The 27,999-nt window shown below is 41.9% G+C and overlaps 1 protein-coding gene across 1 annotated transcript; it reads left to right on the forward strand.

Moving 5' to 3' along the window:
- Positions 1-466: 466 nt before the first annotated feature.
- On the forward strand, positions 467-27,092 carry CAPN3 (calpain 3). Its single transcript, XM_041404315.1, has 24 exons — positions 467-1,130; positions 7,517-7,586; positions 8,057-8,175; positions 8,769-8,902; positions 9,395-9,563; positions 10,132-10,272; positions 12,633-12,716; positions 13,086-13,171; positions 13,792-13,869; positions 14,317-14,477; positions 15,030-15,199; positions 15,831-15,842; positions 16,241-16,449; positions 16,967-17,003; positions 18,010-18,024; positions 19,226-19,327; positions 20,677-20,754; positions 21,446-21,503; positions 22,099-22,163; positions 23,173-23,241; positions 23,807-23,885; positions 25,301-25,417; positions 25,874-25,932; positions 26,537-27,092. Exons 1-24 carry the CDS (start codon positions 840-842, stop codon positions 26,561-26,563), a joined length of 2,430 nt encoding a protein of 809 aa, XP_041260249.1. The 5' UTR covers positions 467-839; the 3' UTR covers positions 26,564-27,092.
- The last annotated feature ends 907 nt before the right edge of the window (positions 27,093-27,999 follow it).

The raw sequence follows: 27,999 nt of genomic DNA on the forward strand, positions 1-27,999 counted from the left end.
TCCTAGCACACAGAGAATAGCCCCTACACAAGGAGTTGCTTTTTTCATGGGAGTTAGCTATTACAACGTGAATCTTAGTGTTGCCAAGCTGCTCTCCAGACGAACCAAACCCAGCTGGCAGGTATTGACCTGCCCTCAGTAGCATCAAATAGCTCCTTTTTCACCATTAGAATTGTCTGGTGATCATCTTCTCTAGCAGCAAAAAATTGTCTCTGTCTTTTCTGCCACAAAGGGTAGAAACAAGTCAAGTACAACAGTTCTTTCAGTCGTGTCAGGACCATTGCCTGGCAGTACTTTGTACATAATGTTCCTAGGCCAGCAGGAGTTTAGCTTCCAGTTTCACTGTTCCCTCTACTTAAGGAAAAGATGAACTGCTTGCACCAGGAGTCAGTCCACACACAGAGCCCGTCCCAGGAACATGCCTGGCTTTGGCACAAGCTGCACAGAAGACTGACACCATCTCACTAATGCCCCCCCTCTCATTTTCCCTCTCTCTTTGCCTGTTGTTATTTTTAGATTTCAGAGTTAAAGCTTGTCCCTTCTGGACACTTACATGCACAGGACAGCACATACACACGCTGTAGATACAACTCAGATACAGGACTGGGCCAACTGATCATCTTGTCCCACATCAAGCAACAAATTCCAATTTCTGATTACAAAATACTGTCCTTTAAGAGGATGCAAAACCACATGGAATTTTCTGGCTTGCAAATTTGACTAGAAGGCTTTCAACAGACAGAAAAGACGGTTTGCACAGCAACTTCCTCTTCTCTGAAATTTCCTTCCAGTTTGCAAGATCCTGCTGTCTTTCAGCATTCGTTGTCAGCCTGACTCCCATGCCGACCGCCATAAATGCAGCGGTGGCTCAGCAAACGGCTGCTGGGTCGGTCCCCAGCACCACTGCTGGCACTACGGAGGGATCAGGAGGGGGCACAGGGGGCATTTATTCTGCCATTATAAGTCGCAATCAGCCCATTATCCACGTAAAGGAGAAGACCTATGAAGAGCTTCACAAGAAGTGCCTGGAGAAAAACATTCTCTACGAAGATCCTGATTTCCCACCAAATGAGTCATCCCTTTTCTACAGCCAGAAAAGCCCTGTCAAGTTCGAGTGGAAAAGGCCACGCGTAAGTATCATGTTTGCTGATTGCCTTTTTCTGTAAATTGAAGTTTTACCCTGAGCTTACTTTTTTGCAGAAACTGTGTGTTGGAGAGGCAGGTGGAATAAACTGGAAATATATTTCCTTAGAGCTCCCTTGGCAGATAATTAGCTAGGCCTGTGAAAGCTTAGGCAATGTGTATATAATGACTAAAATACAACAAAACAGCAGCAACAAAAGAGGTGGAATGAAATATTTAGAAAGAGATATGGGGAATTTAATTTTCTTCTTGCATGGTTTTTCTTGTCTGAGAGTACCAAAGAAAAACTCTCCTCCTTCTGCAAGAAGTTGCTGGGCTTGCTGAGGCTTAATTTTTTTAACACTACTTTGTTTCACTTAAACCTTTATTTTGGTATTTCACCATTTTTCTCATGTGTGAAAATAAAAGGACAGGTTATGCTCTGACACGTGCTCTTACTCAGTTTTTTCTTGCATTGCTTATCCCACTTACCATGAATGTGGGTATCCTAATCACTGTGAAGACCCACTCTTGGCTACTAATACCATTCATTTTCCTATTTTGTGGTATTCCCCAACCAGCCCTCCTATTCTTTTTCATCTTTTTTTTTCCCCGTCTCTCTCATTGGAAGAGGACTAATATCTCAGTTCCCAGTTGATTCTCCCTCCTACTTCAGGAGGGTTTACACATTTTCCCTGTGTATATATCTGTTGGGCAGCTGCTCCCCTGCAGCAAGGCAGCCCCTGGGACAGTGCCTTGGGCCCTGACATCCCCTGTCTGACAGTGGGGGTGTTGTTCTGAGGAGCCTCCACAGCTCCATCTCTTTGGCAGTTTTTGGCCACCTCTTTTATATATTTGCCGTACTTCCCCTGTGCCCAAATCTGTGCTTCAGTGGCAAAGTCAGTGGTGATAGATAAAACTGACCATGGCAGTGTAACTGAATAGCAAAAGACCATGAACTCTTGTGGGTGGCTCTTACAGACGTGGAGGAAGGCCACATGCTTCTGTCACAACAACAACTTGAGCAATGTGGAGGATGAAAATGAGTCCCCCATCTGCTGTGCTCTGTGCACTTGTGCCCTGTCATTCCTTCATCATCACCACGGCTGCATCAGCCTCTAGAAATGTGTGTGAAAGACTTAAATGCAGCCCCAAGTCAGTCATGTAAAGGGATGGGATTTCCCCTCTTTCTGCAGAGGGAAGCAGTACAACAGTACAGTGGATGAGTGCCAGCATCCTGCAGCAGACAGACTGCAAGTGTCATATTAGAAAGCATCAAACAAAAGAAATGCACAATGCAACCTCAGACTCGTCCTATACAACTGTTCAGGCACAGATCAAGCCCTTGTTATTGAAAAGGTTCAGACCAAAGTCTTAATTCCAAAGACATTTCTTTAAGTCACTCATGAATATGTAACTTTGGACTTACTATTCATGTAGCAGCCACAGGCTGGGGACCATGTAAGACCTAAAACACAATATAAACTTCAAACCCAAAGCTATCTGGTTTTTTTTTTTTTTGATACAAGCCAAGACTTCATGAAGTCAAATGAATATGAAGGAGTAATACTGGGCTAAAGAGTATTTTGCTAAGAGGTTAAAGCAATCATTGAAGCACCACATATACTCAATTGCACAGGCTGTATTTTGTAATAGTTTGTAAAGATATGGACAACTTATGTTCTTCATAAATTGCAATAGCTTCCCCCCCCCCAAAAAGAAAGAAAATACTTCAGCTTATAAAATATACTCTTATAAAGTGGTAATTTTAATCACTTTGAAATTCAGGTCAATAGTTGAATAAAACTTGATAATGTAGTCTAAAAGAAACAAAAAAAACACCTCACAGTTCAGAATTCCTGAGAGATTATCCTACTGTGACCAGTCTAGATCCTTTCCCTGTGCCATTTTATGTGCCAGATACTTCTAGACACAGCAAATAAACAAGTGATCAATGTGCTCCATGATCCCACTTAAAACAGAGGGCTGGGAAATACACAACCTATTCGACTCTCTGGCTTCCTGAGTCACCTTAGTCATGTCACCTCATCAATTTGTATCAAAGGCCCTCTACCTAGAGGTCAGGTCCTCCTCTGCCACCTCCCAAAATGCTTGTCCTCTGCTGCTGAGAGGGCAGCGAATGCATGAGGACTGGCCTTGTCTCTTACCCACAGAAGGACAGGTGCTGTGCAGGGCAGCTGGCAGCCCTGGCATGGGGGCAGCAAAAACGTATTTGTAATTCTACCCAGCTACTGACTGCCATGCCACGACATGAATGCACAGAGAAGATCTCCTAATACTCAACTGAGACAAAAGCCAAGTGAGAGCCCTGAAAGTTCCCCTGAGTAAAGTCTGCAGGATCCATCTCTCCAGTGTTTCTGCTCAGAGTATGCAGGACCATGGTTTAGATACATAGAGGGAAAATTAAATCGCCCTCAGTTAATGCAAAATAAATTATTTGTTCACCCACAGCAGGTAAGAGAAGCCCAAAGAGCTGTTTACACCTACAACAGGTTATATCCAGCTCATTGCCTGGCTGTGCCTCTCACAACTATGCTGCCGGTGGGAATTTCTCACAGCTGAGAGCAAGGATGAGGCCACTGATGTTTGAGAGCTGAGAAAAAGTCTGTGTTATAACATAACACAGAATATTGAGAGATCCTACTGAAGTCCTGTTTGGATCTAATGACACCAGGATATTGATAGGAAGGCTCTACTGTGACATTGTGCTTTCAAATGCACCATTGTCATTCTCCTTGCTCACAGCCAGGTCACAACATAACCACCACATTCAATGACTTCCCTATGGTGATCCTCTCCATAGCCAGAAATCACCAAGAGGAGCTTTTTTTTCATAATGAATACAAATAAAATCAAGTCAACAAACTACTGCATTTTGTTTGCAATTAAAATTAATCAGTCAGATCATCCACTGCACACATTCAAAAGCTGTTTGAATTTAATCACAAAATTAATCACTAAACATGTGCCTGTGCAGGTCATACCACAAAGCAAAGATGGAAGTTAGTGCCACCAAGATAGAACGTTCAGAAGAAGATAATCCAACTCAGAAGCTCTAAAACCAGCTTGGTGTCTGACATTGAGCTGTGCCTTGAAGTGTGCAGCACAGCCATTTAAAAGTATGGTCTAGACCACAGGAGACCAAGAGACAGTGAGGCTACAAATTGTCTTAGGCTGAAAAAGATCCTTCCTCTGTTTGATAGGAATTTACTTGGAATGCCATAGTTTATTAATGGCAGTTTTTAAATGAATTGATGCTTTTTGTTGCAACAGTATAAGCTGACTGGCAGATTTCTTCCTGATACAGAAGAAAAGCTAATGAAAATGTAACAAAGGTCAGATGCCATTTTTAGTTGCATGCTGCCTTTGCATTTTCCAGTGCTCCCTTCCAACTGACTTGTAAGTAATCTCTTCCCAGAATGCAGCATGCACCACTACTAGGTTTTTTCTGGGATTCTTTGTTTTCTTGCTGTAACTGACTCTTTGTAATAAAATTACAGTCTGAACTGGATCAACCCAGTGCAACACAAAGCTCCTCTGGATAGTACCAAGGCAGTCTGAGGCACTCAGATCAGAGGAGGCTCTTTTAAAAGATGAATCATTGCCTCAATGAAGTGCAGCCTGTTGGGATTCTCTGTGATCACTTGACCTAGGAGATGAAGAGCAATCCCTTTCTCAGCCAGGAAGACTGGAAGGACAGACCTGCCACCTGAATCTTGGACACCAGGTCGTCTCACTCTGCTGACTGAGTACTTCAGCCTTGGAAGACCTTGATACCTTTCTCTGCAACTTCAGCTTACTCGGCAAACTAGTGCAGCTGGTGATGAACCAGGGAAATACAAATTAAAATCATATCCACAGTGTGCTGTACACACCTGGCCCCATAAAGAAATGCAAGAAAAGCATTTCTGTCATAGCTAAACCAGGCCACATGACAATTGCATGATCCTTTCCTTTGCATTCCTTTACCAAGCATCCTACAAAACAAATGACCCCCAGGTGCAGTAAGTGGCTCTGAGTAACACATCACTGTATTGGGATTCTCTGTGATCACTTGACCTAGGAGATGAAGAGCAATCCCTTTCTCAGCCAGGAAGACTGGAAGGACAGACCTGCCACCTGAATCTTGGACACCAGGTCGTCTCACTCTGCTGACTGAGTACTTCAGCCTTGGAAGACCTTCATACTTTTCTCTGCAACTTCAGCTGTACTCAGCAAACTAGTGCAGCTGGTGATGCACCAGGGAAATACAAATTAAAATCATATCCACAGTGTGCTGTACACACCTGGCCCCATAAAGAAATGCAAGAAAAGCATTTCTGTCATAGCTAAACCAGGCCACATGACAATTGCATGATCCTTTCCTTTGCATTCCTTTACCAAGCATCCTACAAAACAAATGACCCCCAGGTGCAGTAAGTGGCTCTGAGTAACACATCACTGTACATTTAATATTTGGAAACAATCAAGTGGCACCTGACTACTTTCAACTAAAACACAGCATGCTGGATTTCAAAGCTAGTTACAATAAGAGCAAGATCAAGCCAAAATACAATAATAGAGTTGGAAAAAACACAAACCAAAAACCTGGCATCTCACACTAGTTTTCAGCAGAGCATCACAGCAATGTAAGGAAGAATATTTTCAAAAAGACAAGTGAGTGGAGAAAAGCATGAAGGCATCTCAAACATCTGCTTTGACAGAACTGGACCCCAACAGCTGACCAAGGCCCAAAATAACAAGACAATCCCTACATTCCTTCCCTCAATGAAAGTAAAGTGCCTGCAGAGGTTGGTGGTAGGGAGGACAGCGGAAGTTGGTCACTCTGTCTGGCTATATGACTAATCCAAACACTTACATCAAAGCAATTCTTCTGATAATTTTGAAGGGGAAAAAAAAAGGGGGGTTTGAGCCAAGCAAAACTGCTAGACCTGAAACATGAGTCTGGAAAAGTCCAGGGCCACCCTGATGATATTAATAAAAATAGAGGCAGCATCAGCTGGCCATGTGTGCTGCCACACAAGCAATTATCAATTGTTTGTTCTGTCTTCTTCCCACTCTAGTCCCAACATCTTTCAACAGATTGGGCTGTTAGACCATACTTTGTCTTCTTCCCAATTTGCAGCTGCTCAAGACAGTGCTCCTCAGGTTGCAGTACCTTTCTTTTCTTACGCTCATAAAAGATGTGTCCAGAGGTTGTGTCTCCTTATTCTTCTCCATACCAAGTATTTGAGTATGACAGATGGGATAAAGCAGGGACATTTTTCACTCTGTAGGATAGATTCTAGCCAGTCTCCTTGGTTTTCCTCTACACTACAGTCTTTGTCCATTATAGAAAAGGGCTATGTAAGCCTGCAATTGTCCCACCTCACTTGCTGCATTTTGCCTTCCCTCCCTGCAGAAACGTCTTTATTATTTATACATGCATAGCATCTTGTACCCATTCTGCTCCAGTACAAATACAGACAAACCCAACACATTGTGAATGTGCAGGATGAAAGGAGACCTTCCTGTCCTCAGAGACAGATTATATCTATACACATTTTTGAATGCAGCATTGTCAGTTAAATACTACAACATAAGGAAAATAATAAAATCTCTTAACCAGTAACTGATTATGTCTGCTAATTAAACACCTGATCCTTTAATTTTAAGGAGGTGTAATGCTGGGGTTCATTCCCAATGAAATGCATTCTTCAACCCTTTTAATGCCCCAACATGCCAGTTACTGCAAACTGGACATAAGATCATTTAAAAATAATTTAGTCTGGTCCTCTGATGTTTTTTTTCATCTACTTGCTCTCCTGTCTCCTCCAATGTTTTGGTTTTGTCATTACTGTGCAGAAAAAAAATATTTCCCCCCAGTTCTTCTCCTTTCAGTGTGTTTTCACATTACAGTACAGAGGGAGCACCCCAGGCTCTATATTAGATCCTGTAGGTGCATGGGGAAAACTCTGACTGGAGTCTGAAACGTATCATTTAAAAATAATTTTGTCTGGTCCCCTGATGTTTTTTTCATCTACTTGCTCTCCTGTCTCCTCCAATGTTTTGGTTTTGTCATTACTGTGCAGAAAAAAAATATTTCCCCCCAGTTCTTCTCCTTTCAGTGTGTTTTCACATTACAGTACAGAGGGAGCACCCCAGGCTCTATATTAGATCCTGTAGGTGCATGGGGAAAACTCTGACTGGAGTCTGAAACGTCCAGATTCCAAAATGTTTTTATAGTGAAACTCTGCAGATGAAAACTGTGAGAGAGGTTTTGATACCACAAGCTATCCTACAGGAAAATGTTCTAAAACTGCCTTTACGTCTGTGCTAAAAAGGCATCATCATGCATGCTTTTCCTGCTCATCCATCTGTTTCTGTTTTGCAGGAAATCTGTGAGAATCCACGGTTTATTATTGGTGGAGCCAACAGAACAGATATTTGCCAAGGAGAATTAGGTATGAAATTCTTACTTCAACTCTGCACTTTCTAAAGTTTACATCATGGTTTAGCTCACACTTAATTTTCTTTCATTTCCAAGGTGATATCTGAAATTCTCTGTCTCAGTGATTCCTTTGCTCTGTAGCAAATTGTTGACATCTGCTTAGTAGCAATCTAGGCAAGAACTTTTAGTGAAAGATTCACACAACACAGGGAATTCTTAATGCAGGTAACAGTGCTCATCAGATTTTCAGCTTTTAATAAAGTACATGGAATATCATCTGTTTAGCCTGTGTATACCCAGCCATGAACAATGCCCATAAGCATTTCTAGACCACAAACAGATAAAGTGCTAAAGTACTGCAGAACATATGCAGAATCATGCTCTAGTGAGAATTAACATGTCACTTTGCAGTATCTCAGGTTTTCCCTTTGATTCTAATTGCTCTCTCCCTTCATTTTGTCTGCTGCTTCTGCTCATTCACAGGTAACTGCTGGTTTCTGGCTGCCATTGCTTGCCTAACACTGAATAAAAAACTACTCTGTAGAGTCATACCTCATGACCAGTCCTTTATACAAAACTATGCTGGTATCTTTCACTTCCAGGTGAGTCGCTCCGTCTAGTGGTAAGTATACGCATTTACCCAAGGCTCAGCTCTCGGCATGCTCTTCTCTCCCCTCCCTTTGGAAGCATGAGTGACAGCAGGGAGGCAAAGGGATTGAATTGCCTCACCCCAAACTCTGCCATGAGGGCCAGCCAATGAAAGCAATTAGGGAGCATTAACCCAGCAAGGAAGCATTTGCAGATTGCAGTGTTCTGGGTGTAAGGAGTAACAACAGGTGCCTGGTCCTGCCTCACTGCTCAAATGCAGCGCTGCAGCCAGCACAGACACGTGGGTGCTTGGCAAAGCAGCTGCTTGTAGGCCCACAAATAGCTGGTCTGTCAAAACGTTCTCTAAGAGCTTCTTATTTGGAAAAGACTGACTGCTTTCCACATTCCCTTCGGTTCTCTCAAGGAACTTTTTGCCCAGGGGAATTCAGTACAGCTGCCTCCCTCACAGTAGCCATCAGTTTTGGCCACATTACAAAGTAGTGTATTTCCACATTTCTCCTCTCTCAGCCTGACTTTTCAGCCAGGCTTCCTACTCTCCTTGCACCAAGTCAATCCAGTTGTGTTTTTTCTGTTTTCCTTTGAGCAGTTCTGGCGCTATGGAGACTGGGTGGATGTCGTCATCGATGACTGCTTACCCACCTACAACAACCAGCTGGTCTTCACCAAGTCCTCCCAGCGCAACGAGTTCTGGAGCGCCCTCCTGGAGAAGGCCTATGCAAAGTACAGGGAACCGCGGGGCAGCGCCGGGCTCCCCAGGCGGGCTCTGCCCTGGCGGGGCTTGCCCCCTGCATACCGCGTTTAGAAGGACACAGAGAATACACCTGAATACACCAATGCCTTTCCCTATGCCTTGGAGTTGGGGATGGGTTACAGTGCATTTTCTAGGAAGTTTTGCTACTCATTCACAAATCTACACTTGATTTTCAGCATATCTCCTTTTTTTTTTTTTTTTTTTTTTTTTCCTTTTAGGTGAAATTTTAAAAGTATCTAAATTTTGATTTTCAGCGTATCTCCTTTTTTTTTTTTTTTTCCCCTATGTGTGCAGGTGCCATATTTTAGAACTTTTAACTCGTGTCTTACCAGACAGATGGGTTGTGGGGTTTTAGTATGTGTGTTTACATAGCTGTAGTTATACACACACAAGATGGATATCAATATATAGATAGGTATCTACACCTGTGTAAAAGAACCTTTTTCTCTTCTCTTTTCAAGACTCCATGGGTCATATGAAGCTTTGAAGGGAGGCAACACCACTGAAGCCATGGAGGACTTCACCGGCGGAGTCACGGAGTTCTACGAGATAAGGGATGCCCCTAAAGATATCTATAAAATCATGAAACATGCCATTGACAGAGGATCCCTCATGGCCAGTTCCATTGATGTAAGTCCATATGAACTTTGCAGATAAGAAATTACAGAGGAGAGGGACCTCTCCATTCCTAACCAAATATATACCACCTTTGGAACTGCTTGGTTTAGGTCACATAGGAAACATCCATTTCTAGGAGATGGAGTAATCCTCCCTAGAGACCAGCCATTAGCAAACAGTGACTACCAAAAGGGAAATAAACAGAAGTAGAACATGGAGGTGGAAAGAACAGGTGCAATCAGCAAAACCAGTATCCCTTCCCCCTCAATACCCTAACCCAATGAAATAGGTTATATGAGGATGCTGCAACTCTGTTAAGACACAAATCTTCATGTCAAAGACATTAAGTGTGCAAATTAACATTTTATTGTCTACATGGCTTCAGACTGTCTTCACTTATTGTGGTAAATTTAAAAGTTAAAAAATTAATACTTTATGGAGTACCATATTTCAGTAAAGGTGGGAGAACAGTGCTATTGACCACTGTAGATAAGTATGGACATAATGAGGGAAAAGAAAAGTAATCTGGGCTATCTTTTACCACTCCTCCATGATACTTTTCTCCCATTCTCTGTGCCAGGATGACCTAGGCTTTTCCTATGGATCAGCTCCTCGGAGCAGCATTGGGGAACTGATTGCTCGCATGGTGAAGAATCAAGAAAATGCACAGATGACTCAGTCCACTGTAGACTACCAGGGAATGGAGGAGAGGCCAGCCTGGGTACGTCTCCTAAGCAGTTGACTTCAGAACGCTTTTATCTACAAACAGTTAGAGAAATATATCACCTATGTTTTTAAATCCTTATTTGGTTTCACAGAATAACACTAATGAAATGTTCTTATGGATGCTGTTTGATGTGTGTGTTAAAAGACTTCAGTGCTTTCCAGCACAGTGACTGATACTAGAGGGCTTCGCTGATACTGAGGCATTAAAGGGCTGTTGGCTTGTGACACAGGCTTATAATTTGCAGAACAAGAAATTTATTAGTGGATTTTATCAAGTCTCTTGCTTGAATAGGGTGGAGAAAACAAAAAAACTAAAATACTAGAATAGAACTACGAGTCCTTGTGTGCTTGGAATGGCAAGGAAAGAAAAAGCAATCTCTGCATAGTTCTAGTTCCAGGCAAAAAAGCTCTTAGTGAACTTATTTTGAGACAGAGTGCTCTACACATTAATAGAGGACAGTATGCTCTAGGGACACCCTTTTTTTTTTTTTTTTTTTGTGTTATTGTCAACAAAGTCCTTATTAAAAATGCCTAACAAGAAAAAGGAAAAACATGTGAAATTTTATATGTGTGATGAAATACAAAGTAACTCCAGCATATGCACATAAGTATCTAGCAAAATATACGGATGTTAAAACCCTTTAAGAAAAAAATCCCATACTGGACAACTTAGAAGCTTTCAAATCTGTAGAGGGATGCTTTGCTGCCTTCTCTGTGTCAGGCAGCTGTTGTACCCTGCCCTTTAAGGAGTTGCATTTCCATGACAATGAAATTACATCTCTTGTTTTACAGCGATGTAGGGAAGGGTAGGAGAAAAACAAAACAAAGAAAAATCCTCCACAATTACATCACTCAAAACTTTTGGTTGTGCAAACTTCCTTCTGCATTTGCAGCTGAAATAGCTGATTTTTTTTCTCTTCTGACATCCATATTTAGTTCTTCCTAAAAGACTGAAATGGTGTCATTCTTTGGGAAAGACCAGTGTGACTATTTTGTTTCCCAAGCATGTCTGCCCAAACCACCCATGTCTAGGGGGAGAATTTCCTCCTCAGTGACTGTCTGCTAAAAGAAGATTGCAAAACTCTTTCTACACTTGTTGCCCCAGCAGCTGTTGTGATGCTGGTAATTGCATATTCCTGAACCATCACCAGGGGAAAAATATCAGTACTCTTGATGGAAAGAGGCAGATGAAACACTTCTAAAACCTGCACTTTGGGAAGTTGTCTAGGCCACCAGAATTTAATGTTCTTAAACAGAAAGAAGAGAAAGGGGTTCTGACAAGTAATGATGGCAACAACATAAGAAATGGAGAAAAAAGGAAATAGGTGTGAGGTTATAGTATGAAAACAGAATCAAGGGAAAAGAAACCAAATAGATGCTGAAGTGAAATAATGGAAAACAATTGCAACACCCAGGAATTATTTGGATGAGATCCTCCCTGTGCGAGCCGAGAACATTTCTGTGTGACCTTACTGATTATCCCCCAGGATCCAGCCCTGCCTTTTTCATGCCATTAGATGTTTCAAGAAGGGGTGGCAGAGTTACTGACAGGACTTTGCAGGCATCTCTCAGCAACAGGCACAAGGCACAAGGAAGGAGGGGAAGTGTTGCTCCTGGTCCACATGCACATGGCAGGGTCTGCCCCCTCACTGATACTGGAGTCTCTCATAAAAGTAGAGCAGGCTGTGTGTATCTGCCATCCTGCTCCCAATTCCAGATTTCACAGATAAACAAGTAAAAATCCATCAGACACACTAAAAGCTGATGACTAAGACAGCAAATGTATTTACACCTGAGCAACACAGTTATGCCCTTCCTGTAAGTTAGATGCAATAAGATAGTGGCAGTTAGTGACAGTGTTAAATAGGGTGTTTAAATGTCATTGTGATAAGATAGCAGCCACACGGAAAGATGAAAGAATTCTAGGTGTTGATTTGCTCTGGTGTTTAACCAGTTCATGTGTAATAACCTTACAGAGCTATACAAGAACATACTATCCTTGAAAAGGCTGAACAGTCCTTTTAATACAAAAAGCTAATTATTTGATTAAGCATTCTGTATCCTGCCATGTTCAAAGTGCAAAAAGCAATAGCCTACAAAAAAGAGGAAAAAGACACCAGAAAATATCCTTTCCAGTTGATACTATCAACTTTTTCAATTTTTACTTCATACTTCACACCTTTCTAACCATCAATGTGAATTCTATGGGCACTTAGCTTGACCACCTTGACAAACACAAAGGGGAGAGCAAGGCCAGAAATCCCCTCAGCTGAATGGTGTCACCCTCCCTGTGAAAGCCCTGGGTGGCAGCTGAGCTCTGTGCGAGTCGCACGGGTGTTTCTCTCTGTCTCACAGACCATAGTGCCGATGCAGTACGAGACTCGGATGTCCTGCGGGCTGGTCAAAGGGCACGCCTACTCCGTGACGGCCGTGGAAGAGGTACGTGCGCCGCTCCCCTCCAGCTGCGCGCAGCTGCAGCCGCCGCTGGCCTGGCCCACGCACGGCAGCCAAGCCGTGAGAGGCATGAAAAGCGAAGCAAATTGTGAGCCAAGGAAATAAAATTATATTCAAATAAGTTAAAATCTTGTGGACAAAGAAACCTATCCAAGTTTTGGCTCACTGGGGAAATGCCCGCTTGGCCAAAGGTGGCCACAGGCAGCCGCCTCCTGGTCTTAACAGCCACCCCAAGAGGATCAGGTTGGGGTATGGCCCAGAAATGTACCATCACTGAAGGGTGTGGTGACAGGCAGAACATTTCCTTTTGAACCTACTCTCAGTCTCTTCTTGTTGCCTTCTTTTTTCAATTAGACAGTATTTAAAGGGGAAAAAATACGCCTGGTAAGGCTGAGAAACCCCTGGGGCCAGGTGGAATGGAATGGAGCCTGGAGTGACAAGTGAGTAAAACAGAGTTTCACATGATTTGAAAAAGAAGTCGCAGCTTTATTTGCCTTTATGCAGCTTTTGCAAAATCCTAATATTTAGCGATGAGGTATCTGAATTGTCTTTGTTGTAATTTTGAAGTTGATTGAGTGCTTAGCTGAAGCTGTAAAAAAGAAAAGAGTGCCTAATAAGATGTTAAGAGAGGCTTTAATAAATGGAAATTAAGACAGAGCCCAGTCTAATGATGCATTAAATCTGATTTACTGTCCATTTTCAAAACAAGAAGTGACAGTAGAAAAATCTTTTATGCTGTGAAAGAACTGAATTAAGCAACATGTCAGTGTTTTCCTTAAAGGAATTTCAATAGGTACGCCAGCAATGATAATCTGCAAACACCTTTTTCTTTAAGCTAAGTAAAATTAATACAATTTAGCAGATGTTTGAGAGCTGCTAAGAGGAATTCTAAAAGGAAGGCTGAGAGTAGTAGGACAATTGCTTCTTTTATTTGGGCATGTGGAAAAGAGCAAGAAGTAGCAAGATGACTCTTGATTTTTCACTCTATGAGGCTAAAGTGTAGAAACTTTAATTAAAACTATATTGCAAATCCTAAGCTAACTTGTTTACTCCTTTGAAGGTCAGAGGAGTGGGACTCTGTTAACGAAGCAGAGAAAATCCGCCTGCAGCACAAGGTCGTGGAGGATGGGGAGTTCTGGTGAGAGCATCAGTTTCTCTAGGAAACATGCAATCATAGCAAAAATGAATGCCAGTGCACTACTACAAATCTGCTAAAACCATTGCAGTGATCTCTGCTCCCCTTCATATTCACAACAAGCCCTGCTCTGTGATCCTCTCATTCTCTCGCCAGAGATTATTCAGTGCCATCAGCACAGTCTTTCTAATTATGCTACACTTCCACAGGCTCTCTGTCACCCTTCCTACTTACCATCCTCTCAACCCAGTTTCCATTAGTTTGGAGCGGTACCTGTAGTAACTCACTAGCCAGCAGACCAAAGGCATTTGGAAAACATGGCACTCCCACTGCAAATTTGTCCCAGTACTGACAGTGCTGTTGGTCACTGTCCTCTACCTTGCCAGGGTCTTTCAGACAACGCCAACCATGTAAATGCATTTGGGTTCAATTTCCCCTCAATTCCTCCAGGATATCATTTCAAGATTTCATGAGACACTTCACAAAGCTTGAGATCTGTAACCTCACACCTGATGCTCTGGAAGTGGATAAATTCCAGACCTGGACCGTGTCAGTCAATGAAGGACGCTGGGTGAGAGGCTGCTCAGCTGGAGGTTGCCGCAATTATCCAGGTGAGCAAAGGGTCTTTAGAAATACAGCCTCTTTGATGGGGACTAGGTTAGGTCCCAAAGGCTAAGTCATACCACAGCCTGGTTAGTGCTCAGCCACAGGAAAAGCCTTGCTTCCTCAGTGGACAAGGCATGCAGTTGGTAGCTGGAAATCTTCTGTCACTATGCTGTAACAGAACATGGTAAGCCCAAAAGGCGGCCCTGGCAAAGATAAATCATTGTTCAAGTACTTCACACTGTCCCAAGTAAAAGGGATAAATTTCACCCTAACAGTTAGATTTCGCTTGGGAAATTCCCTTTTGTGAATTAGCAATAGCTTTAGGGACTTTGGAAGTTTATCAGATGACAGTTCTCCATGTATCCTCTTTTGCTATGCAGTTGTTAGAATGAAGTAACAGCATAATATGTAAAAAACCCCATGTATGTCTTAGCCCAATTTTAACCTTTCCCTCAGGAGCCATAGGCAGGGAACTTAAAAGTTCTCTTTGATCATGAGCATCATTAGAAGACTGAAGCATTACATATTTTCTTTGGCTTGCTGGTGGGATTTCACAGATACATTTTGGACCAATCCCCAGTATCGCTTGAAGCTCCTGGAGGAAGATGATGATCCTGAAGATGAAGAGGTTATCTGCAGCTTCCTTGTTGCACTGATGCAGAAAAATAGGAGGAAAGAGCGCAAGCTGGGAGCCAACCTGTACACCATTGGCTTTGCCATCTATGAGGTAACAGCTCTAGATTTTGCTCTTTGCACTGTGCTCTCAAATCCTGACAATTTGCATTTACCAAGAGAGTCACTGAATCATTCAAGGTGATTACATCAATTGCAATTTTTGCTCTGCAAGGGAGTCAGAAAATCTGGAAGAGAGGAAGGAAATTCAAGTCTTCCTAACTCCTTGTACAACAGTAATGTCAGGTTTTACCCGTCTATTAAGTAAGACACTTTTAGGCTTTTATAGTGACCTAATGCCAGATTTTAGCATACTCTTTCCCATATATTCTTCAGTCTTCCCTTTTGTCCTTTCTGAAACTAAGCATTTCATTAACAGAAGAGTGTGAAAAAGGAAACAGACTTCCAAGACTCATACATAGCAATTAACCTCTGTCCCTGCCATTGGCTTGATGAAAAAGTCAATTTACTCAGTCCCTTGCACAAACATATTTGGTTCAGATTTTAGCTGATTTCATGTAGATGCCAAGAAACTTAGAAAGGAAGAGGGAAAGTGCTTATCTGACTAAGGACATTTTAATTACTGTGTCCCCAGCACTCTAGTTTAATGCCCTTCTGCGTAGCCTATAAACATGTATTCTCCCCTTGCAGCTCTGACTGTTTTCTTCTCTCTGTTTCTCCCTAAGGTGCCCAAAGAGGTATGTGCTGAAAGCACCTTCACTTTACCACTCCGCATGTAGGAGTTTGCTTACACCATTCCTTGCCATGCACCCTCCAAGGAAAGTGGCTGAGCTTTGGTTACACACAACCCAGCATCTAGCAAAAGAGTCAGATACAAGTGCCTACACAGCAGAAGTCAGCCACACAATCTGCGGGTGGGCCCTGCAGCAGCCCTCAGAAGCCAACTAGACTCAGTCTGTGGCAACTTAAAGGTGACACTCTGTACCTGCCACCAGCTACCACCACTCCTCAGCTCCCTGCTTGCTAAGCTGCTGCTTCCTGTGTTTTCTGTCCCAGCCGTGCACTGCCCGCATGCAACCCACCTGGGCAATGGGCAAGACTTCCTTGAAGACAAATGGACTCATTTGTTCTGCAGATGCATGGTACTAAGCACCACTTGCAGAAGGATTTTTTCCTCTACAATGCCTCCAAAGCTAGAAGCAAGACCTACATAAACATGCGAGAAATCTCTGAGCGCTTCCGGTTACCTCCCAGCGAGTACGTCATCATCCCATCGACATATGACCCCCACCAGGAGGGAGAATTCATCCTCAGGGTCTTCTCAGAGAAAAGAAGTCTTTCAGAGTAAGTTGTAGAATCATTTATCTGGCCATAGAGGCGGAGTGACCTCACTAGTCTGCTAAAGTCATGTCATCAGTTTGCTACACCCTGCTTTTTATTTTCTTAAGCTCCTTAGAAACTCCAAGGTGCAAACTCACTTCCACAAGCTTACTTTACAGATTAACAAGAACCAGCTTTGAATTGTCTTTGGAGAAGCTTACTGCTTGTAGTCTACTCTTTGCAAACAAACCATTAGGCATTTACTAAGGTCAAAGAACTTCTGTTTTACTTCCAGTTCACTGTTATAAAGGGTCTTTACAGGAGTAAGCCAGGCGGCAGCAGTCCTGGAAATGGTACTTGGGATGTTCAACTCAAAATGGGAAAAAGCTACACCTAAAGCCTGCAGCTGTAATGCTGGAAGCCATCCCGCACCACTGGCTGCTTGGAAAGTCCAAGTGGCTGCTTAAAAACCACCTAAAGAAACAAGAAACTTTGGAAACAGTCACTTTCCTGATTTATTTGTTTTCTGCTTTCTACTTAGGGAGGTTGAAAACATGATTGAGGCAGAACGTCCATTGGTAAGTACTGTCCTGGTCCTCTTTTGTGTATAGGGGTAGAAAGAAGAGGAACATGATACCTTGGGAAATCTACAGCAGGAAATAATTTTCAGCTACATGACAGCACCTTTATCACAAATTCTCATCTTTTTTGTCATCAAGATACTTCTGTTGACACTTGCTTTAAATGTGCTACTTTCTGAACTTGATTCAGACCAAAACGCTTTTGCAGATTTGAAATCTGGTCCTGGCATAAAGAAGCTGGATGCTAAGCACTGTCTTTACCTCCATCTATGGAGATTACCCTTTTACCAAGGGAGGCCTAGCTCTGTGCCATGAGATAGATTCTTTGTGAAATTGGCATCTCATTGAATAAAGAAAAAAGCCTACCTTATTTTGAAGCACCTGCTTTCTGAAAAGGTATCCTAATAGCACTCTGATTCAAAATGGTATCCATGACAAATTCTAATTCTTCCACCTGGAGTTTTACACATCTTTGTGGGAATATACTAGAGCTAACAGTACATTAAGTCTTGAAAAAAAGGATCAGAAGAAGTGCTGTTGCGCAGAATTGAGCTCCATCAAACCTTGCTCAGAAATGTTCCCCTTTTGTTTACTGTCATAGTGAAAAACAACTGTACAGATGTGAGGGAATTAAATTGTCAGATATCATTGGTCTATGGGCATAGAAGTTCAATCTCCACTGCACTGGCAGGCTGGGAAAAAGAAAATGAATACTCAGAGCTAAATAAATTTTATTCAAGCAGAAAAAGCCCCAGATGAGATGAGACACAATTTTGCTATGGTTTCTGCAGTGTGTTGCCTTCAGTATGCCATTTCTTGGTGGATGCATGTTCCCTCATTTTTAGTGATTTGAAAGCCATATAAGTATAGGAAATGGGAATTTTTGTATGAGTATAGGAAATGGAAAAATAAACATGAGAAAGGGAAAAATAAAAAAATAAACATTTGCCATCAGCTCTGCATAATCTGATCAAGCACTTTTTAATTTTGTCTCTTCATACAGAAGAAAAAGGGCAAGGTAGGTACCTGTGCAATGTGCTAAGTGCCAGCAAGACAAAGAGCATGTGCAATGCATGAGCAGGGACAGAGTTCCTTGCTATTATGATTTTCTCTGTGTCTGGAAACTGACCTAGTTAATGAAGAGTGCTGGATATGAGGCCATTTGCATGCAGCAAAGATTTTGTCTTCCTACATGAGATTCTAATGAAATAGCCTTAGCATCATATACCACTCTCACTCAAAGGGATGGTGAAAGGGTAATAAACTATTCAACTTTATCAGCTTAATCCTCTGGGATGCTCAAACTGTTCTTCCTCCCTGCCCCTCCACAGACAGCCTGACAGCCCTTGCTAGTGAAAAGCACTGCTTTTCCAGACATGTGCCCTCACACCTGCTTTCCACCAGCTAGTGCAGCAGTCACTCCCCTTTCCTGAAGTTTCTGCTCACCAAAGCTCAGGATTCTATTTTTGATTAGACACAACACATTACGGACCTTGAAAATGTAATCAGATATTTAATCCCAAGAGAGGCTGAGTGTAATTAATTCTCTAGAGTAATACATTCACATCATATAGCAGTTTTTCTTTGTTTTAAATGCACCAAACCAGAACAATTGCAAATGGCTGCTTACAGCTGAGTGCTTCAAGAATCAATACAGAAAAAGAACATATACTTCACATAACTAAAAAGCTCCTACACAAATAACTCCTTTTCTGGGTACCATTCACATTTGGTTTGTTTTCAGTGCTATTGTCCTTGAAGGGTAAGCTCATCAGTTTAAGTGATGAGCATCTGGGAGGCTTATTTTGCTTAAAAACAGGGGAAGAACCCCACAAGAAAAAATAATAATAAAACCCAACTAAAACACCAAAACAAAACCATACAAAGAAACCCCAAACAAAAACAACAGCAAACCAAACACGTTCAATTACTGTCTTTCTGACAAGGAAAGCTAGAACCCAGAAATTGCAATATTTTGCAGAAGGACTTTTGCTGCTTTTTTTAGCATGAGGAGACCAGTAACTGCAGAAATTTTTCCACCTTTTTATTTAGTAATTTCTTTTCTTTCATGTCAAGAAATGGCTTCTCTCGTCATACTTTCAAGAGCAGGAGTTGGTGCTGCATGTACTTTCCACAGAATGCTTGTAACCAGATATTTTCCTTTCCACTATTTCCCCTGTAATTTCCATTTCTCTTTTGCTCTCTTCTTCTTCTTCTAGCCTATCATCTTCGTTTCTGACAGAGCAAACAGCAATAAGGAGCTGACAGCAGATGAAAATGCTGGCAAAGATGGTGAAAAAAACAGAGCAGATGAGAAAAAGGTTACTGCAGCAAGTGGCAGAGGGGGAAATAGGGCTTGGTCTGGCTAGCACAAAAGAGTGGCTGAGGAGAGCACAGGAATGGGGCAAGGAGCTGTCCTGAGATACTAAACAGCTCCTCATCAAATCTTTACATGACTCTCATCTGGTTTACGTGGATCTAATGAGCACGAGCTCAGAGAGACTCTCCCTTCAGTTATTTAACAACTCTGCAGGAGGATTTAGTTGCTTCAGCACATCTCCTGGTTGCTCTCTCATACAAGAATCCTGGTTGTGAGAGATTCCTTCCCCACATTAAGCTCACCCCCACTCGGGCCCCTGAGGCTGTACCACTTTACAGAGGGCACAGGCACAAACTGCACCCTAGGGGCTGCAGAAGCTCCTGGCAATGACCACGGCCTCTGCTGTTACAAACACACACCCCTGTCCTAGTCCTTGCTGGCCAGAGGATAAAGGACAGGTAAACCCAGGAGCTCCAGCATCCCCCCTCTTCTCCCTTGCTACCAGAGAGGAGGAAAACAGAGCAGCAAATTCAGAGTTTCTTCCTGCAGGTGGGTGAGACACAACACATCTAACAGCCAGATCCCACATCCAGGCTTGTGGCATCTGGAGGCACAGCTGGAGGATCTGCTTACAGGGAGGGTGCTGCATGACTGCTAGAGCATGCAGAGCATGAAGTAAGAACCAATCTAAACTTTCCTCTGCATTTAGACAAAGGAAAACAAGAAATAAGCCAAGAAATTAATTTTGTTACCTAAAACTTTCATTTCCCTTTTCAGTATCAGCTTCAGAGTTCAAGTTTGCCCTTTCCATATGTCTGAGAAAGCTTCATGTTCCTCGTTTTCCTCTGTCTCATATGCTATTTGTCTTCAGTAAGGGGCCCCCCACATCATAAAGAGTTCTCACATGGTCATTTATTGCCTACAGAGCAGCTGTGAGGCAGATACTGTGTCCCTGCCCATGGCAGGGAGGCTCGAACTAGATAATCTTTAAGGTCGCTTTCAATCAAAACCATTCTTTGATTCTCTGCTAAGCCTCTTCTGCTCCAAACTTCTCTTTGGCAATACTTTGGAAGTGCTAAATCTTCCAAAGAATTAGAAGATCCCTACCAGTGGAAGTAATTATGTAGGCTCCTTCAAGTAGAAGAGAGAGCAATGGGATGAAGTTAGATACTTGGCAGTTTTAAGGAAGAGAATTAACAAAAACATAGGGAAAGGAGTGGGAGGACAACCCATTCCTCCAAAGATTCCTCCAGATTCACCAAGATCCGTCACACAAGGGTAAGTGAGCCATCCAGGCCCTTTCTCTTTTCCACTGGGCTCAGGATGTATGTCTTCTTTGTCTCTTTTCAGCGTTCTTCAACAAAATCTCATGAGGAGAGTGAAGAGCAAAAGCAGTTCAGGAATATTTTCCGTCAGATTGCAGGGGATGTGAGTATGCAATCAAACTCTGTCTCTGCCCTCAAAGCAGCCTGGCCACAACAGCTCCTAAATCAACTATTCCATAGATTCAAAACATTGACTATTAAAATTTCCTTTGAATTTCCTCCCATCAAATTCTCTTCACGATTTTGAGATAAGTAAAATCAAATAAAAACCCTAGGAAGTATACAACCATCCTCATATGTATATATAAGCTATTGTCACTATGTCTGAGGGAGTCTTACTTAAATTCGGCTTTTTTTCTCCCATCTCTCCTACAAGATGCTGTTTTCCACAGCAAGTGTAAACAAGTTAGAAATGCAGTGCCTTTTGGTATATGCTTAACAAGGGAAGTTAAAGATAAAAACAGATCAAAGAACTACATACATAAATCAAGTGGCTGCATATGGGATACAGGAATTTTCTCATTTTGCTATTTGACTTATACACTGACGTGAAATTACCTGTCATTCTTCTAGCTGTAGTTTAATGAGCCCTGTATGGTAACTTCAGTGCAGGCTTGTACTGCAGCCTCAGGAAAGAGTTGAACTAATGCTCACATGAAGTAGAATGCCCTCTGGTTTGAAGCATATATATGTCTTATTGAAAAGTGACCAAAGACTTATAGCGTATCCATCCATACAATTTTTTTTCACAAAGAATGCTGTAACTAATGATACTTTCACCACGTTTCCATCAGGACATGGAGATCAATGCTGAGGAACTTAGGAATGTTCTCAATAATGTCGTAAAAAAACGTGAGTTTGAGCATGTGAGTTTTTACTAACCCTGGGCAAAGAAATCTGACAGAGCATAACTCCCCACTCTCAGTTTCTAAAAATTATTGATGTTTTCAAACTCAGAAATTTCCTAGTTACATTTCCATGGACAATGCATCTGAGACTTCCACAAGCTGAGCTTTCCAAGAGATAATCTCTACAGGTTGTTAGTACTGATAATCTAGAAATGAGCAGATGCATTAATTGGAATTACCACCAGGACAATAATGCAATTCTCGCAGTCTGCAAATGCCCTTTAAAAAATTTCTGGTGGAGAGACAAACATTTCTCCCTGTTTAGCAAACTTTGACCTATAGACCCTGGGCTTGCTTAGTAGCCTAGAAGTTAGTTTAGAGTTTTCCAGAGTTTTTTATTGTATATAACAAGTCAAGAAAAGTCATATCCAATTCACAGACAATAATATTACTGAGAGTCTTTCCAGATTTCTCTACCACTCATTTCTTACTGGATGAAGGAAGTAGGTTTGGCTTTTACTTTGATTAGAGTTACACCTGAGAGGAAAATCACTTGCTGATTTGAATGATTTGTATTCACTTGGGATCATTTGTTTCAGATAAGGACCTAAGGTCAGAAGGGTTTGAATTGGAATCCTGCCGCAGCATGATTGCTTTAATGGATGTATCCTTTCCTGGTGAAAAGGGACTGCTTGAAACCACTCGAGTTCACTGTTTCTCACCACCACACACACACATGCACAACTTAGTAAGCCAGGGAAACAAAACAGCAAATTGTAGTCTGTCATCAGATTAAAAAAGCACTCCTGGTTTAGCACATCTTAATTCCTGTCATCTCAACATTAGCATAATTGGCAGAGAAAAATATCCCCAAAAAGAAAGCTACAAAATAAATCAGTCAGTATGACACTCTTTAGGTATCTGAGACTGGCTAAAGCATGATTTTTTCATTATTATATTTCAAACAAACTCATCATAACTCTATTTCTTGCCAATAAACTTACTATATTCATCTCTTTATAATGTATCCTACTGTATGTTCAGCTTGCAATGCAGGCAGAACTTGTCTGGAACAAGTGCAATAAAACACACTATAACATGCCACGTGCTTACCTCTGCCACAACCACCCTTGGCTTTCCAGTTTGAGGTAACACAATTTTGAGAGAATGTAAGTACATTCAAATGTAATCAGAACAAAAGTGTAACTACAACCCACAGCCATAATGGCTGGAGCCTAAACACATTTTTGAAAAGAGCTTTAGTCAACATTTTGCTTATTTCTCAATTCATTTTAAGCAAGAGAGTAACTCCAGAGTAAAGCTCAGTTGTCTTAAAAAGCATTCAGTGAGCTTCACATTTGGAGGTATTTCAGAAGAGCCCACTAAAACATCCTACTCATGCACTTTTAGAATAGTTCCAGAGACAAAGCTGTGTCCTGTACCAGAAATTATCTTCTACACAAAGTAGAAGTAGTACTTGACACTCCTGAAGCACTAAGCTATGCACAATAACCAAAATGTTTACAAATATTTTACTGCACAGGTGAATCACGTCTTTATGCTGAGGAGATCCCCAACCCAGTTTTACATTCTTCTTCTCACCAGTAGTGCAAACTTAATTAATTTTATCCTAGAAGTATTGTGGATTTTTTACCTGAATGTTTGCATCACAGACAGATGGCTCAGGGAAGATAAACTTTGATGAATTTCGACATCTCTGGGACAAGATTAAAAGCTGGCAGGTATTGCTGGTATCTTCACAGTCCCTCTTCACAGTTTCTGCAGTGCAAGTGTTCTAAAGGAAAACTAGAACTCTCCACATATGTTCCATCAAGAAGAAAAGCTAAAAAATAATAGTGAATTAGCTTCAAAAACTAAAAGTAATATCTCTCCTATTCCTACTTCACCACCTAAGCAAATAGCCTGAATATCCCATGTACAGCCTTCCCCCATGAGAGTAGCACAGAGGCATACAAATTAAAGGAGGAGAATGATGGGAACTCGAATCAGGCCTCAAAAATAGCTTAATTAGGGCAATCAAGAGGGAGGATTGCCAGCATAAACTCAAGTCAAACAAGGGGAGTCTCAAGGGGAGAGTTTGCTTCCCAGAAATTGGATCTAAATTATTTTACTTTGCAACTGAGAGGAACTCTGTGCTAACAACCCAGAGTGCCCAGCAGCAGCAATATAAGGCACATGGCAAAGCCTTCAAGTGCCCGAGGCACACACCCCATATCCACTCAGTGGGTGCATTCAAGAGCAGTACAAGTTTTTATTACTGTTGTTTCTGTTTTTTTCTTTTTCCAGAAAATTTTCAAGCGCTATGACACGGATCATTCAGGAACCATTAACAGCTACGAGATGCGCAACGCAGTCAACGATGCAGGTACTGTCCCCTGTGCAGTGCCCACTGCTGAAAAAACTTTGTTTGTTTTGGTGCATCACAGGGTGAGATCACTGAACACTGTGCTGCCTTTTAAGGACAGATCCTAGAGAAATTATAAAATATATTTTTCCCTGAAGACATTTCAGTGCTGGAATGTCCATTTTCAGTGCTGGAGTGCTGAAGATATTTACTCTCATTTAAGCTCTAGATTCCATACATTTCTGTAAGTAACAAACAGAACAGTAGAAAACCTTCAACCTAGGTATGTAGGCACTGAAACCAGGATGGAGCAAATCTATGACCAAGTGTGCATCACAGGCAATTGGGTGGACATTTCTTGAGTCATATTAATGTTTCTTCAGTACTGAGCCACTGTGGGTTCAGTCTCTTCTATCTGCACAATGAGAAGAAAGTATTTTTGCAAAACTTGCAGTTAATGAAATTCATTCTGAAAAGAGAGACTTTGGACTTTTCCTGCTTGTCTCAGACACGCCAGTATGCTTCTTCCCCTGGGGAGCAGGCCTCCCCCCACAAATGTCTTTACCAGGTCTCTAAGGGGGTGAGATGACCTCTTTGATCAGAATATCTGTGGTATGACTATAAACCTAGATAGGATGATTTCAGTGACACTTTGTTTTCAGTAGTATTTTGGCACATCAAGGAACATAAACAAAGGGCCAACCTTGTACTTTACAAAACCCTCAGTGATTCTGGAATCCTTTGTTAAGGACAAAACTACACCTGGATTTGCACTTCTGCTGTGGTACAAATATAGGTAATTTTTATTTTCTGAGTTTCTGTTCTCACCAGGGAAATTGTCACTGTAAAAAGAGAAAATATTTAAATACCTCCTGCCCTGATTTTAGAACTGAGAACATTTCAGTTTTACAGCACATAAGCCGTGCATGATCTTGCATTTAACCAACAAAGAGCTGTACCCAAACCGTGACAGACCCTTTCAAGGCACACAGCCCAGGCTGCAGCATTCAGTGCCAAAGTTCAGTCCTACCACACCAAGGAGTTGCCTCCTTGTCTATTTTCTGACCACTGTTTGATGGTGTTTTTATAGCAACTTCCTCGTGCACTTCTGTCCCCCCGTTTTAGCTGATTTGCTCTCAGCAGGCCCAGCTGAGCCCTCAGGCCTTGTGGGGCTGCAGCTCTCCTCACCACACTTACAGCCTGCGGTAACTCACCTGCTGAGGGCCCTCTCAAATCTTAACTTCACAGCATTGGTCCGGGTTTGGGAAGGCAGCTGGACACAGTGAAGCTCCTTACTTGATTTTGTTTAGCAGTTGCAGCAGGACGCTCCAGCCTGAGCCTCGGCTGGGCCAGGGGAGCGCCCGTGGCCCAACCCCTCATGGAGCAGCGCTTTCCCTGCCCGAGCCCCAGCTGTGCCCGTTTTTGCTTCCCTGCAGGGTTTCGGCTGAACAACCAGCTCTACGACATCATCACCATGCGCTACGCCGACAAGAACATGAACATCGACTTTGACAGCTTCATCTGCTGCTTCGTGCGCCTGGATGCCATGTTCCGTGAGTGGCTGCCCTGCTCCCGCCGCCCTGCCTCCCCTCCTGCCCCCAAACACAGCCGTGGATCCATGGAACGGAGCGGGTTGAAAAGGACCTCAAGGATGACCTGGTTCCAACCCCCCTGCTGTGGGCAGGGATACCTTGGCCTGGATCAGACTGCTCAGAGCCCCATCATAGTCACTGCAAAGTTTGTTCACAGCACTACTGCCCCTTGCAGGGTGTTAATTATTAAAGATATGTGCTTAGGGAATCTAAGATGACAAGTTGTCTCATACAGACACAGAAGAAACCACTGTGTTTCTCCTTGAATTAACTAAGGAAAAATGCAGCAGAAAGTGACACACAAGTGAAGACCTGTGCAAGTTGGCATTTCACAGTGATTTGATTTCCTGTCTGGGAATCATCTTTACTCACACAGTAACCTAATCTACTCCCTGTATTTTTGTTTCCTTACTTTAGGGGCATTCCATGCCTTTGACAAAGATGGAGATGGCATCATTAAGCTCAATGTCCTGGAGGTAAACTGCTTTATGAGAGTATGTCTAACAAAAAATCATAATACTAAATTTTAATTGTATTAATCATTGTACATATTTTCAAGGGAGAACTCTGTGAATAGAGTTCATCTGAAATTGTCAGTCAGTTGGTTAGAAACCCCAAAACCTCCTAGAATTTTGCTACTAATTTTACACAGAAAACATCTTACAGCTGCTCTGTAAGACTGACTCCAGCTGGTGTTGAAGGGCACAGCTGCAGCCTCTTAATATCATCTTTAAAGTCCATCAAAAAACTTTTGAGATTTTTTTTATGAGGCAATTTAGATCAAACACAGTGATATGGTATTAAATGATAATGGGGCTTAGCATAGTTCTTTACCTTTAAGAAAACCTTGTTAAGAAGAAAGTTTCAATTTCATCTCTTCTGTTAGGGAGACCATTAAAAAACACCCTTCACTTTTTGCAAGGGAGGGAGAATTAGGAGCAAGAGACTTAAGAAAATGCCCCACTGCCACTCCATGCTAAGTGACAGCAAGCAGCTGCCTTCCAGCTAGAGATGGTGGTGTCTTCCCACAATTTGTGGGAGGACACCAACAACTCATCCATCCTTTAACTCTTCTTTCAGTGGCTGCAGCTCACACTGTATGCGTAACACCGGAGCCAGCGGCCACCTCCTTCAAGAACACACTGAAGATTCCAAGGAGCTAGCACCATTCATCCCAAGAGCAAACAGGAGCAATTCCTAATTATGTCATTCACTCCTCAAGATGAACAGCACATGGGAAGAAGTCCTTGGAAAAAATGACAACCATACTCTAGTGGACAGCACAGTGTGCATATTATGTAACTACTTTTATAGCATCCTGACATTTTTCCTTTGGGCAGCAAGGACTAACTTATTGATGATTGAATTAAGCTTTCTCTGCATGGTGAAGACATGAGGAACACAAAATTGTTCTGCTTGTGCTGACATCTGGAAAAGTTTTCCCTTAAGTCAGGTGAAACTGGGACTGTATCTAACTGTGAAAGTCAGAGGTGTTTACTGCTACCTTGTAATTGGTCATTAATTCTTTGTCCTGCTCTTGGTATTATCATCTCTTTGTAATGTTTACTGAATAATTCACATGAGATTGTGCTAATTACAATAATGTTATGCAACCCAATACAAGTCTGTATTTACAGATTTGGCTGTACAGGTTGGATCTCTGTTATGTAGAAATGGGAAAGTAGGGCACAACAGACTGCAATACCAGAGCACAGCTTGATCTAATGCCTCAGCAGAAGTACCAGAACTGAGCAATTGGCTCTCATTTTTAGTACCCATCCTGATTACAAATGTGGACATTTTAAGTGTTTTTCATTGTAACTGCATTCCCGATAATATTGAGAAACTTATTTGCCATTTCAGGCAGACAACCTCTAATACATACAAATTTATATAGCTACACACATGTATTTCCCCCACCTCAGGTCCTATTTCCCAACACTAGCATGCATTTCTTTATTGCAAGAGGTGACTCGTAGCAGAATCTATGTCATCATGACCACTTTTGGAATATTATTCCAATGGACAGTACAATTAGTTTAATGGAACCAAAAATAAAATCTACTGGATTTTGGCATAGGGTTTTTGGTCTTATTCTGAAAGAACAGATGAAGATGAAATATTGAGCACTCTTCCACCATCATTCTCCTGAATATACATGAGCTTTTGAAGCGTATGGCAAGTGTGAAATTAGCCTAATATCTCAAATATTTGCCAGTTTTCTCCTTGAATATATTAAAAATAGAAAAAAGCACTTGAGAGGTTCCCTTCCTACCAGCTTAAAGGATGACAGGTTTTCACAAGTACAATATAAAAAATGGAAGGGCAAACAAAACATGCAAGGAAGAACAGACTTTGTCAGGAGAACCTTTTACTTAGTTGTCTAGAGGCAAAAAGTAGCAAAGCAATCCATTAATGTGAAGTAAAAATTTAAAAACAAATTGTAGCATCCACTGAATGTTTTTCCAGTGAGTAGTACATTTAACTGAAAGGTCACTAAGAAGCAGAAAACCTTTTGACTATAAAGTTCTTCGTTGTCTTGC

The sequence above is a fragment of the Onychostruthus taczanowskii genome, unplaced genomic scaffold, assembly GCF_017590055.1.
Source record: "Onychostruthus taczanowskii isolate IOZ18803 unplaced genomic scaffold, ASM1759005v1 scaffold1, whole genome shotgun sequence".
Classification (NCBI taxonomy): domain Eukaryota; kingdom Metazoa; phylum Chordata; class Aves; order Passeriformes; family Passeridae; genus Onychostruthus; species Onychostruthus taczanowskii.